The sequence below is a fragment of the Peromyscus maniculatus genome, chromosome 2 (assembly GCF_049852395.1).
Source record: "Peromyscus maniculatus bairdii isolate BWxNUB_F1_BW_parent chromosome 2, HU_Pman_BW_mat_3.1, whole genome shotgun sequence".
In the NCBI taxonomy this organism is placed as follows: domain Eukaryota; kingdom Metazoa; phylum Chordata; class Mammalia; order Rodentia; family Cricetidae; genus Peromyscus; species Peromyscus maniculatus.
In genome coordinates, this window is record NC_134853.1 from 69,238,938 (window position 1) to 69,251,170 (window position 12,233).

General features: G+C 54.8%; 1 protein-coding gene across 2 annotated transcripts; it reads left to right on the top strand.

The window, feature by feature from the left end:
* The first annotated feature begins 3,323 nt into the window (after nucleotides 1–3,323).
* On the top strand, nucleotides 3,324–11,830 carry Grhpr (glyoxylate and hydroxypyruvate reductase). Of its 2 annotated transcripts, none has more exons than XM_006986034.4 (9): nucleotides 3,324–3,482; nucleotides 4,997–5,127; nucleotides 5,944–6,016; nucleotides 6,484–6,600; nucleotides 7,417–7,505; nucleotides 8,413–8,517; nucleotides 9,327–9,462; nucleotides 10,058–10,188; nucleotides 11,538–11,830. In XM_006986034.4, exons 1-9 carry the CDS (start codon nucleotides 3,400–3,402, stop codon nucleotides 11,657–11,659), a joined length of 987 nt encoding a protein of 328 aa, XP_006986096.1. In that variant the 5' UTR covers nucleotides 3,324–3,399; the 3' UTR covers nucleotides 11,660–11,830. The 2 variants fall into 2 exon arrangements, with proteins under 2 accessions (XP_006986096.1, XP_076420234.1); XM_076564119.1 differs by having other exon boundaries at nucleotides 3,393–4,231; nucleotides 4,302–5,127.
* The last annotated feature ends 403 nt before the right edge of the window (nucleotides 11,831–12,233 follow it).

Sequence of the window (12,233 nt, forward strand, 5' to 3'; positions counted from 1 at the left end):
CAGACTACATAAAAACAGGCTCAGGATTGGTTTATGCAAGTGGCAATCATGTTAATAACTTTTAATTGTCTAGGGTTACTTGGGGGTTACAGTTACCATTTTTGGGCAGGCTTGGACAAGTCCCAGGCTCTGTCCTTGAGCTGCCATGGAGGCTGGCTGGCCTCACAGTTCACATTGACCCATGCACGTAGCTCTAAGTTGGTGAGGGGTCCCAGACAGTAAACAACTGGCTAACCTTGAGCAGTCAGAGTACATGCAGAAAGGGAGCTACTGCAAGGAGTACATCATAGCCCTCCCAGAAACTGCTTGCTCAAGACTCAGGAAACTGAAATTGAGGCCTGATCTCTGAGAGAAGACTGAGCAGCCTGTTATGGCGTCTACTTGGTCCTTTCATTGGGTATTGACCCAGGCCCTCCTGAAGCTATCCTGTGTTTCTATCTTTCTTCTCATCTGCCATGTCTCTCTTTCTATCTATCTATCATTTCTTTCTTTTTTTTTTTTTTTTTTTTTGGTTTTTCGAGACAGGGTTTCTCTGTATAGCTTTGCGCCTTTCCTGGAACTCACTTGGTAGCCCAGGCTGGCCTCGAACTCACAGAGATCCGCCTGGCTCTGCCTCCCGAGTGCTGGGATTAAAGGCGTGCACCACCACTGCCTGGATTATCTATCATTTCTTAATTCCTCTCTCCTCTACCTAAGAACCCTTCAAAAGGTGGGAGCAGATCAGAGTTGGACTCCCACAACACAGGTTACAGGGGGTGAAGTGGCTTCAGAGTCCATCCTGGCTCACCTGAAGCTGGAGACAGAGAGCTGACACAGACTCCATTAAACGTCTCCAGAGGGCCAGACAGGAAGCTTCAGGTGTACAGCTCATCGGGCCCAGTGCCATAGAACACAGGTCCAGGTGACAGGTCATTTGGAAGGTCAGTTTGAGGCAGTGTGGGCAGGAGAAATTGTGCTTAAACTGGTGTCCAAGGACAGAGACCGAGTTTTCCACTATGACAATTTCCTGGATGAGGCTCATGGTGAGTAACCAGGTTACTGGTCAGTATGCCGGCCACATTTCAGTCTTGGGGTCCTCCTTTCATAGTCTCAGGTGAGGGGGTTCACCTAATGTGATTGAGAAGCTCCTGTGTCGAATGTTCCTGATAGATGCCCTTTGATACATTTGGTACATTTGCTGGTGGCTGATAAATTACTTCTGGTGCTGGCAGATGGCAGTTGGTTTTGTTGTTGTTGTTGTTTGAGACAGGGTTTCCCTGTGTAACAGCTCTGGCTGTCCTGGAACTCGCTCTGTAGACCAGGCTGGCCTCGAACTCAGAGATCTGCCTGCCTCTGCCTCCCGAGTGCTGAGATTAAAGGCATGAGCCACCACACCTGTTTGTTAACCTGTGTAAACAAGATATAGAGTCGTTCTTACTGTCTTTTTGAATTTCTGCACACTGAATTTTCCTCCCCATGCGTTTAGCGGTGGCCAAGTGTTCCTAGGCTCCTGCTTCTGAAGCCAGGACCTTGGAATGCCAGCTTCAGCCCACCACACAGTAAGCTTCAGGGTCATAAGCCCCGCTGGCCTAGACTATTGCACCCCGGTACCTAGCACTCCCCATCTTCTGCCTCCTACAACACTTTCTAGAGCTGGGATCCAGGGCCAAGGTGAGGGCTTGAGTCCAAGCTCGGCCTCTTAGTGACCATGTGACTCCATGCAAACATCTTCCCCGACCCCTGTCCTCAGCTTCCGGTCTGTAGATGAAGGAAAGAACAGTATGACGAGGGTGTTCCCATGGAAAGTGTTAGTAGGTCTCCTGTGCCTACTAAGGGTCCCATAAACATCGTCAGTGTCCAATGCTCATCACTTTAGGCTCTGAAGCAGAGAGCAGGCTCCAGGGCCCTTGGCTGGCTTTGTGTTCTGTTTTCACTCCTACCAGCTTATAGTACCGTCTGCATGTCACCCGGATGCTTCACCCTGAGGGAGGGACCCATGACCCCTGTTGACATGCTTGCCCAGTGCCCAGTGCCCTTGCCTGCCCTCGGTGTGTGGAGAGAGCTGAGCGGAGTCACAAGCTCCCCCAGCAGGCCTGACCTGGGGCCACCAAAACATCTCTTTGTGTCAATGTTTGACAAATTCCAGGACCTTTCCTTTCTCTGCAGTGGCCTAGCAACACACATCCAGGGCAGTAGGGGAGACATTTATGAATGTGTTACTTAGGACTGGGTAGCAGAGCGAAGCCGTGGCATGGATCCAGATGAAAGCTGAAAGTGGAGCTAGGTGCACGAGATTCCAGAAACTTCAGGGCCATCTTCTGCTGTGTAGTGGGTTGGAGGTCAGCTGGGGCTACACGCTTCAAACATAAAAAAGACCCCAGAAGGCCCAGCTTATGGGTCGCCATAAAATCAGTAAAGAAACCACCGTGTTGGCCCCACCCCCAACCCAATCTGAGAGCAAGTCACTCAGCAGCTCTAAGAGCAAAATAAGGCCTGCAGAACTGAAGGATGACCTGGGGTCCTGAGCTAGTCCTACACTGCCTTCGGGATCTGCATCCCTGGCTGTGAAGTCTGGGCTGGCCTTGAACTTGCAAACCTGTCTCTACCTCCTGAATGCTAGAATTATAAGCATACATCAGCACATCTTGCTCGGTGTCTCTATTACAAGCACAGTACATACTTATCCCTCAACAAGCCAAGAGGCAAGTACTATTATAATCCCCATCTTGCAAATGAAGAAACCGAGGCACACACAATTTTAATAATTGTTCATGGTGGGGGGGCTGGCATTCAGCCCCAGGCAGCTGTGGATTTAATGTAGGGAATCATCCTAAATATTAAAGGTATAATATCTGGATTCAGACCTTCTCCCCAAGCCTCCTGAGAGTACGCAGGTCAGGCCTGGCTCAGAGTTTAGTGTGTTTAATCAGAGCCCTCTGCCTGGGATACTGTAGCATGGCTCATCATGGATTTCTCCCCTCCTCATTCGGACAGCATACTCAGAGACTCTCATATCCATAGCTACTCACACAGGTCCCTTTTCAGTACGCTCCTCACTCATCCAGGCTCCTAGGGATGCTTGGCCGTCCCCAGGCCATATCACCCTGGAGGGCACAACACACACACACACACATACACACACACACACACACACACACACACACACACACACACACACACACACACACACACACACACACACACACACACACACACACACGAAGGCTCTCAGAGCCCTACACTCAGCCCACACAAACACACTGCCTCTTTCCTGGACAATCGATCTCCGGAGCCACAAGCCCCACCCACATTGGGGAGGCTGAGAACCCGGCCGCCGGCCCCGCCCCCAGCGCCGGCCCCGCCCCACTTCCGTCGCGGTGCGCAGGGCCCGGCTGGTTCGTGTTTGCTGCTGCGGATCGTATGAAACGAGCACGACTCATGAAGGTGTTCGTCACTGGTCCGCTGCCGGCCGAGGGCAGGGCTGTGCTCGCCAAGGCCGCAGAGTAAGCGCCCGCGTCTGTACCGGGACTGCAGCTGAGCCTCCGGCCCGCTGCCCCGTCCACCCGGCGGATGTTCCCGAACCTCAGACACCCCTGCACCTACTCGGGGTGGATTGGCTGTCTCCAGACACGCCGCTGGGACTATCTTCCAAGACCCCGGTGTCTGGCAGGCGGGGGGTGAAACCAGGACCCCCGAGGCTGGGGCTGGCGCTTGGGGGCTTTGCCTAGGAGTTGCCCAGCTGTGTCCGCAGGGGATGGGCTTGGAGTCTTAGAGAAAGTTCTCCCGGGTGCAGCTTGCTTCAGGCTATTGATCTCTAGCCTTTGGGGAAGGGAGATTGCCTACAAGGAAAGAGGTCCGGGCTCTGGATTTTACCCTCTGAGGTTAGCTGGCAGGCAGGAGGGTCAGGGACTGTGGTAGTCATTGGCTTGGCTCCTTGGATGTTCGACAGGGCCTTTTGGATCTTCCCGTTGAACCGCCTTTGGCCGCTACCCTTGCCAGGAGCTGTGAACACAAACTTTCAGTCCTCCCAACACTGCAGTCAGCCTTAGAGCTCCTGCATCACCTAGGCTAGATGGGCTTATACCTTGCCCCGGGGTCACTCAGCTCCAGGTAGCAGACTTGGCCTTTACACTCAGACCTGTCCCGTTGCAGTCTGACCGCCTCTTGACAGTTTGGGAGAAGGTGAGACCCCTTAGGCACTCCGTTCTGATGGGTTGGGGGAATGTGATTTGTTCTGAATTTTCTCTAGAAGGTGAGACCCCTTAGGCATTCCGTTCTGATGGGTTGGGGGAATGTGATTTGTTCTGATTTTTTTCTAGAAGGTGAGACCCCTTAGGCACTCTGTTCTGATGGGCTAGGGGAATGTGATTTGTTCTGAATTTTTTCTAGTATAGTACAGACGTTTCCCGAGGACATGTTTTGTTGGGACTTTGGGTCTTGAAGTGCAGGGACAGGTGGACCCGGGCACCTGCCAGCCACTGTCCTGTACCTCCTGTGCACACACACCGGGACTGCTCTGAATTCAATGGCAAAGGTTAGGAGGAGCACCTCACATTCCAGTGCTCCCACGGCTAGGCGGCCTTGAGCTGGCAAGTCCACAGGGCAAAGTTTTCTGCTTTGTGAACTGAGAATTGCAACTGGCCATGGAAGATAAGCCCTGTTAATCTGATGTAGGACACCCCTCCACTTCTCTACCCTCCCCCAACTTTCTCCACAGCTGGCTGCCTGGAGACTCACAGAGCTCTTTCTGGGCTTGAGTGTGGTCCCTAGGACATTCCCCCTTTCAGCTTAAGCTCTGCTCTGTCCTGGGGGGCGCCCAGCTCTTGTCAGCTTCCCCCACTCTGGCAGCCCTTCATTCCCTCCAACTACATTCCAGATAGTTCAACGCCCCACACACCTGACCTTAACTCTGGCCAGCCTAAAGCCAGAGCAGGTGGAAGGCCGTGTCTGCCAGCTGTGCGTGCTATAGTATCTGGTCAGCCCCCTGCACCCTCTGAGGGGCTTCCCTTCCCCTCAGCTGTGAAGTGGAGCAGTGGAATTCAGATGATCCCATCCCCAGAAAGGAACTGGAGCAAAGTGTGGCGGGGGCCCATGGCTTGCTCTGCCGCCTCACTGACCACGTGGACAAGAAACTTCTGGATGCTGCAGGTATGTGCCGAGCCAGCCTGGGCAGAATTGAGGGGGGTCTTGCCCTAGGGGCACATCAGCTTGCTGCAGCTGGCTTTGAGCTGGTCTTTCTGAGGGCACCCCAGTGGTGGCTCCACCTGGCACATGTCCCCCGTCTGGCTTGTAAGCTCTTGAGAGGCTTCAAGAGGGCAAAGATCACGTGCTGCATGGATAGGGTGGGGAGCAGAGGAGGGCACCATGGGCTCAGAACCTTCCTACTGTACCAGAGCCTTGCTTTGTGACCTTGAGGTCTCTCTGGGCCTGTGTGCTGCAGGACAGAGGACCCAGCACTGTCTGTGCCCAGCACTGATAGGCACCCAGCACAGGTGTGCACAGCTGTGGTCCCAGCTCTTGTTCCTGGGTAGGGTGACCATCACCCTGTGAGCCATCCTGTGACAGTTTGGGGAAAGCTTGGGCCCCGGCAGCTGCCAGATTCACTCCCGCCCCTGGCCTTGACCGAGATGCTTAGTGGTGGAGGAGGGCGCATTCGGAGGTTACATCCAGCCGCACCTCAGCATCTTTGGAGTGTCCATGGGAAAGCCTTTGGTGTGGGTAATGGAGACCCAAGGCCGCTGGTGGGCACAGGTGTGAGTCCTGAGAGGACCCCAGGTGTGCTGTGATTGAGCCGATAACACTCTCCGAGCCTGTAGGTGGCAGAGGTGGTTCAGCTTTATACGAGGGACAGAGTTGACAACTTTCCCCTTCATTTAAGAAATAATAAGTAGGTGTCCCGGGATCGTCCCCAGAGCATGGCTTTGAATCCCATGAGGACAGACATGTGTGTTTTCTGTACAACAGGAGCTAACCTCAAAGTCATCAGCACCTTGTCAGTGGGGGTTGACCACTTGGCCTTGGATGAAATCAAGAAGCGGTAAATACAGCTGGGGGGGAGGGCCGAACCAGAGCGGGCAAGAAGGGTTCTCAGCTTGCTCATGTTGTGTGACCCCGAGGGAGTGCAGAGTGGCCGATACTAAAATCACCCACTTCTGCACAAGCCACTTAAACCCAGGTTAGAAGCCATGGGTGACCGCTGACCCCACCTGTCAGGTTTACTATCCCTTCTGATCTCCATGGTATCCTGGAAGTAGAAAAGGCAAGTGTCACTGTTTCCCTTTCCAATGAAGAAATCAGGACCAGTAAGGAGCTTCTTGCTCCAGACCTTGAGCCCTGGTCTTGCTCCCCGTAGCGGGAGATGATGGGAGTGAGGACCGGTTACAGTCCTGAGCTTCCTGGCAGTCAGCGCTAAGGAGGAGCAGGGCGCCACCTCGGGAGTGACCCATCAGGAGACACTGGTGAAGGTGCCTGCGGCCAGTGTCACAGCAGATGTTTGATTCCTAGCGGGATCCGGGTGGGCTACACGCCAGGCGTCCTGACAGATGCCACCGCAGAACTCGCTGTCTCCCTGCTACTCACGACCTGCCGCCGGCTGCCAGAGGCCATAGAGGAAGTCAAGAAGTGAGTTGATGGCTGGCGGGAAAGCAGGGGACCCTGGGTGCTCGGCCTGGCTCAGATCTGCTCTCCGTCTCGAGTGGGGAGAACGCACTCAGCTAAAATAGGCAAAGCGCAAGGCAGAGCTGCATTAAAGGGGGCAGGGAGGGAACGGGGACGGACATGGACACGACGACAAATTCTGCTGACCCGGGGGCAGTGGAGGGGACCCAGTAGCTGCTGAACGTAACGCTGCACACCTGCTATGCTGAAATTGACAAGCTGGAGGGCTGGACATAGCCTTGGGAGCCAAAGCTGCCCACACCACACTATCGTGGCTCTTCAATGTGAGGAACAGGAAGCTTTCCCGACAGTGTCCAAGGGCATCATGTGGGGAACACTGTGGGTACAACTGAAAAAGCATTTTCCCAGGCAGGTGCAAGGGTTCTGGGTGAGAAGCTGGAGTCTGGCCCACGCAGAGCCGCAGGGCATAGAGGGCAGCTTCTGTGATGCTCTAGAGTGCTTGGTTCTAGAACTTGTTCTGGACCCTAGGTCTTAAGTTTACAGTCTGCTCCCGACTCCCTGGTGGCACCACCTCAGGCAGATCGCCCTTCTGCAGCCTTCCCCATCTACAAAAGCAGGGGTGCTTCTAAGGTCCCTTGTGGCCTCGCTTCCTGTGTCCCGTGTTGGCTTCAAAAGAGCCATTCTGTCATTGGGCACTCTTGCCCTGTGACCTGGAGGCAGGATTAGCTTCAGACCAAGGCCAGGAGTGCTCAGGGTGGGCTCCCAAGGCCCCTCACCTCTTCCCAAGGTCGGGCTAATCGCCACCCCTCCTCCCCACAGTGGCGGCTGGAGCTCCTGGAATCCCTTATGGATGTGTGGCTACGGACTCTCGCAAAGCACTGTTGGCATTGTGGGGCTGGGGCGCATAGGTGAGGCTCCCACCACCTGCTCCCCACCACCTGCTCCCCACCCTTTTCCTTTGGGTTGAGTCTCCAGTGCCATGAGCCTGGACAATGCGTGTCCTTCAGGGAGGCTGTGTGTGGCTAAAAGAATAAAAAAAAAAAAAAAAGCACGCTCAAGAGTTCCAAAGAACTCAACTGGCTCACAGGAGCACTTCGCAGAGAGCTGGGGTTCTTTTGAGTGTGCTAAAGAACGTGAAGGCTATATGGTGCGGGGCTGGCCGTGGAAGCGGTTTACTGTGGGAAGGCCTGCACCTACCCCAGTTCTGGAAGGCAGGCTACTTCCCATTCTGCCACTGCAGATAAGGGTCCCCTCTCCTTCAATGCTGTCACTTCAGAAGCCTGGAAGGAGGCCAGGGTGCTGCCATCCTGCCTGTACAGAGAGGCAGCCGGAGGAGTAGGGAGGGGGTGGGGGAGAGTGAGGTAACCCGTCTGGCCAGCCAGCAGTCCTTGGAGCTTCTTGGAGGAGTCCAACAACCTGGGGTGTGTTGGGGTCTGAGGACCCAGTTGTCCAAGCCTGTTGGCAGTAGCATGTATGAAAAACTCTTGCCGGTCAAGTTGGCAGTAGGGCTGTGTTCACAGATGTAGAGAATTCAGGAGAGAGGGAACCTCTTGACCCCCTGTCTTCAGAGGTGCCACATCCGGTTCTTGGAGAAAGTCAGCAAATGACCCTCACAATGACTGGGACTGTGTGAAGCCAGTGTAAGCAGTCCGCTTAGAGTGTGGCACTGTCTAAATCCTTGAGAACAGTATACCGTCTGGGGACTAGTTACAGTGGGGAGCCTGGTCCACTAAGTCAGAAGGGTCCACTCTAAGGGTCAGCCGCACTCCCCTCTAAAAGGCGGGAGGGAGCAAGCTGTGGACTCCTTGCCTCCAGGTCAGGCGATTGCGCGGCGACTGAAACCATTTGGTGTCCAGAGATTTCTCTACACGGGGCGCCAGCCCAGGCCTCAGGAAGCAGCAGAATTCCAGGCGGAGTTTGGTAAGTAAAACCCCGATTTCTCCTGCAGTCCATCTGTGCTCCATGATGGTGGTGGTGTGTGTCGTTTGCAGGCAGAATGCAAGAGCTTGAAGTGTCAGGGGCTTCTGTGACCCTTATGTGTTATCTCGTCTACCTGCTTGGGACACAGAAGGCCACTCAGGAGCACACACCTCCAGCATGTGTCCTAGACCTCGAGTTTTCTCATCTAGATGGGGATTCCTAGCAATTGATATGTGTCTGCCCATCTCAGAGCTGATGTTACAGGCATACTCAGGATGTTATGTGGGTGCCGGGACCCGGACGCTGGCTCTCATGATTGTTTTAACTGCTGAGCCATCTCGACAGCCCCTCCGTCATAGTTTTTGAGACATGGTCTCCCACTGAACCCAACACTCACTGATGTGGCTAAGAGTGGCAGGCCAGTGAGTTCCAGGGAGCTACCTGTCTCAATCTCTCCAGGGTTGGCATTACAGTCTTCCCTAGATTTTCAGGTGGGTCTTGGGAATCCAAACTCAGGTTCTCACGCTTATGCACTGGGCACTTCACTGACAGACATCTCCCTAGCCCACTGATTTTAGAGACAATTTCACTATGTAGCTCTGGCTGGCCTCCAAGTTAAGGTAGCCTCCTGCCTCAGCCTCTAGAGCACTGGAATTCTGGTAGTTGCCATCATGCCTGGCATCCTCGGAGTTTCTTTTGTGGGAGGTGGGAGCTACTTCACGTCGTGGCCTCTGCCACCTTACCGTCGCTCACTGGTACTCAGTCTCTGATGAAGCGCCCCCCCCTCGCTCTCCCCCAATCCCCCCCAGTGCCTATTGCTCAGCTGGCCGCAGAGTCGGACTTCATTGTAGTGGCCTGCTCCTTAACACCTGCTACCAGGGGGCTCTGCAACAAGGATCTATTCCAGAAGATGAAGAACACGGCTGTCTTCGTCAACATCAGCAGGTAGCTGAGGGATGCTCTCATCTCTGGGTCCCCCAGCACTCCCGGAGAGGGCTGTTCCTACCTCAGTGACCTCGATTTGCTGTCCCTATTGGTGGTGATAAGTGAGTCAAGATGACATGTCAACCTCTGTAAATCAACAGCTCAAATACAGGAAAGGCCCTTCGAGAGATGGGTGAGGAAGACCAGTGAGCACAGGGCCCAGCCTTCCTATTCCCTACCAGAGCCCAACCTTGCTCAGGGCTTGGCTCACCACAGTAGTGTGATTCTGGGAGCAAGTCACCAGGGGCTCCCAACAGGTCCACTTCTCTGCTACAAAGAGTGAGGCCTACAGAGGGTCTTCAGAGTCTGTTAGGTACTCCCATTCCCCAGTGTTCTGGAAGTTAGGGTTTCCTCGGGAGCCTAGGCAAGTTTGTTAGCTCTGTCACAAGCTAGTGAGTGGCAAGGCTCGAGTCAAAACTAGCGTTCATATGCAGACCGCCTGAGAAGTCGGTGCCAGATGATGCGTGGAAAAACACCGTCTGTGGGCTGTTCTGCCCGAGAGGAGGCTTGGATGGAGAGGGTGTCCGGGCCCCCAGATCACCACTCTCACTTCCAGGGGTGACGTGGTAAACCAGGACGACCTGTACCAGGCGTTAACCAGTGGCCAGATCGCAGCAGCAGGACTGGACGTGACCACTCCGGAACCACTGCCTCCGAGCCACCCGCTGCTGACCTTGAAGAACTGCGGTGAGAGCCGTTTCCGGTGCACACGCACAGCTACCCTGTGGAGTGCTGAGCCTGCTGGCCGTGGAGCTAGCCGAGGCGATGCTAACCCAGGGGGCACAGCAGGCACGGGGAGAGTGTGGGCCGCCAGTGACTGGTGTTTAACAGGAATGCGGTGCTCAGCCAAGTCTGTCCCAGGGGCACAGATCCAAGGAGAGCATGGGTTTGTCAGAGGCAGGCTGACCACACTCGTATAGCTTCTCATGGGGATAACTCATCACCCTGAATGGCCATTACCAGTGTATGGAGAAGTAATGACGGTGTTTACAACTGGTGTCCGTTATGAAGCTTCTAGCAACCAACGGCTCATTCATGTTTAGGTTTAGGTCTAGGTTTTCCAACATTTGGCTCACCAGCCATCAGTGCCCCGACTTCAGGGCTTGGGCCACTCTTCAGCCTTGGGCTAAGTCCCCCTTCTCCCTTTGTCTGAGGGCCCTAGATCCTTCTGGCTACTGCCACTTTGTCAGCTAGGGCAGTGGCTCGAGTTTCCTGTTTCCTGTCTCCTGCAGGGACTGAGCCACTGGTTGCCAGGTGCTGCCCTAAGGGCTTCTGCAGGTCTGGACTGCAGTCTGAGATGGTGCCCTTTACAGGCTCCTGAGGGCACAATGCTGGTGCCTCTGGCCCTGGGAGCATTTTGAGACCCTGGCCTTGGTGCCCGCCTTTCCTCTCTGTTCAGGAAACGGTGGTATTTCTGTCTCCAGACTCACCGAGAGGCATCAGGGCTATGGATGTCCCTCGGCATTCTGGGGAGGAAGCCCAAACATGTTCTTGCTGTCTCTTGAGTGAAGGCTCCCATTATTTCAGCCCTTGGCAATCCTCCTGACCCCACCCCCATGCCAGCCTGCAAGGAACACTTGGCTGTGATGTGAGGGTTACTGTCCACAGCCAGGAAGGCTGGGGCTAATCCCCATTCATGTCTGCATGCAGCTCCGGGAGGCAGGCAGCTCTGCAGAGACAAATTCCTCATCTGCTCTGCACTGGGACCAGAGGCGCCTGTGCCATCATCTCGAGGGTGCGGGGTGTGGTAGCTGCTAGGCTCCTAAGCTGGTGCCTAGGTTCACCATCCAGATAGGCAACAAGACTCCCGGTTGCCTACCATATTTTTAAGGGTTCAGGTCTCTTGTTTGGATCTGGGTCTCAGCATTTGCTCCATTGAACCCCAACCCGAAGGAATGGCGTTCACAGGGAACTAAGTCCTGAGTCTAGTTCACTGAGCCTAGGAGGACACTGTAGAGGCGCAGTGATAGGCACTGGGGTGGCACCTTTGTCCTGTTAACTGGTAGCCTGGTACCAATGCTTCCTTCTCCCTCCAGTGATCCTGCCCCACATCGGCAGCGCCACCTACAAAACCCGCAACACCATGTCCTCGCTGGCAGCTAACAACTTGCTGGCTGGCCTTCGAGGGGAGCCGATGCCCAGTGAACTCAAGCTGTAGCCAGACGGGTTTTCGTGGGCTGGAGACATTTTGCTGGACTGTGGACTCAGGAAACAGCCTGGCGGAAGCCCCCTCTACTGTATCTGCCGGGGGACATGGGAACTAGCAAATGGGCTTGCCAGACCCAAGCCAAAAGCCTGTAATTCTTGCATTAAATCATTTCTGACTCAGCATCGGGGCCTGTGACTGAGGGCACTACACAAAGGCCATCTCTTGTGTTTGCTGACTGGGCGCCTGCTCATCTCCCTGAGCTCTGCTTCCCACACAGCTTTCCCTCACTGAGGAAAGACAAGCAGAACCAGGAAAACACAGCACCTGAACCCAAGACCTTGACCATGGCGAAAGAGCAGACAACATGGAGCAAACTTCTGCAAGGAGCGGTGAGGCCAGCACTGTTGGTCAGCCACAGTGAAGGCGGGATTCCCAGGTTCAGCTCTGTCCAGCCTACCCGGTGTTCCCTCTGCACCCCAGGTAGCTCCTCCCCAAGGCCAGGCCAAAGCGCTGCCTTTGCAAAGCTCCCAGGCAGCCACAGCACAGGCAGGCAGGTGCGGGGACAGGGGACAGCGGGAGACGT

Bases quoted from the DNA above. Each gene is read 5' to 3' on its own strand.
- Grhpr (XM_006986034.4), top strand. From the start codon at position 3,400: ATGAAACGAGCACGACTCATGAAGGTGTTCGTCACTGGTCCGCTGCCG. The intron at 6,601-7,416 runs GTGAGTTGATGG...TCCTCCCCACAG, and splicing joins GCCATAGAGGAAGTCAAGAA to TGGCGGCTGGAGCTCCTGGA. The intron at 10,189-11,537 runs GTGAGAGCCGTT...TTCTCCCTCCAG, and splicing joins GCTGACCTTGAAGAACTGCG to TGATCCTGCCCCACATCGGC.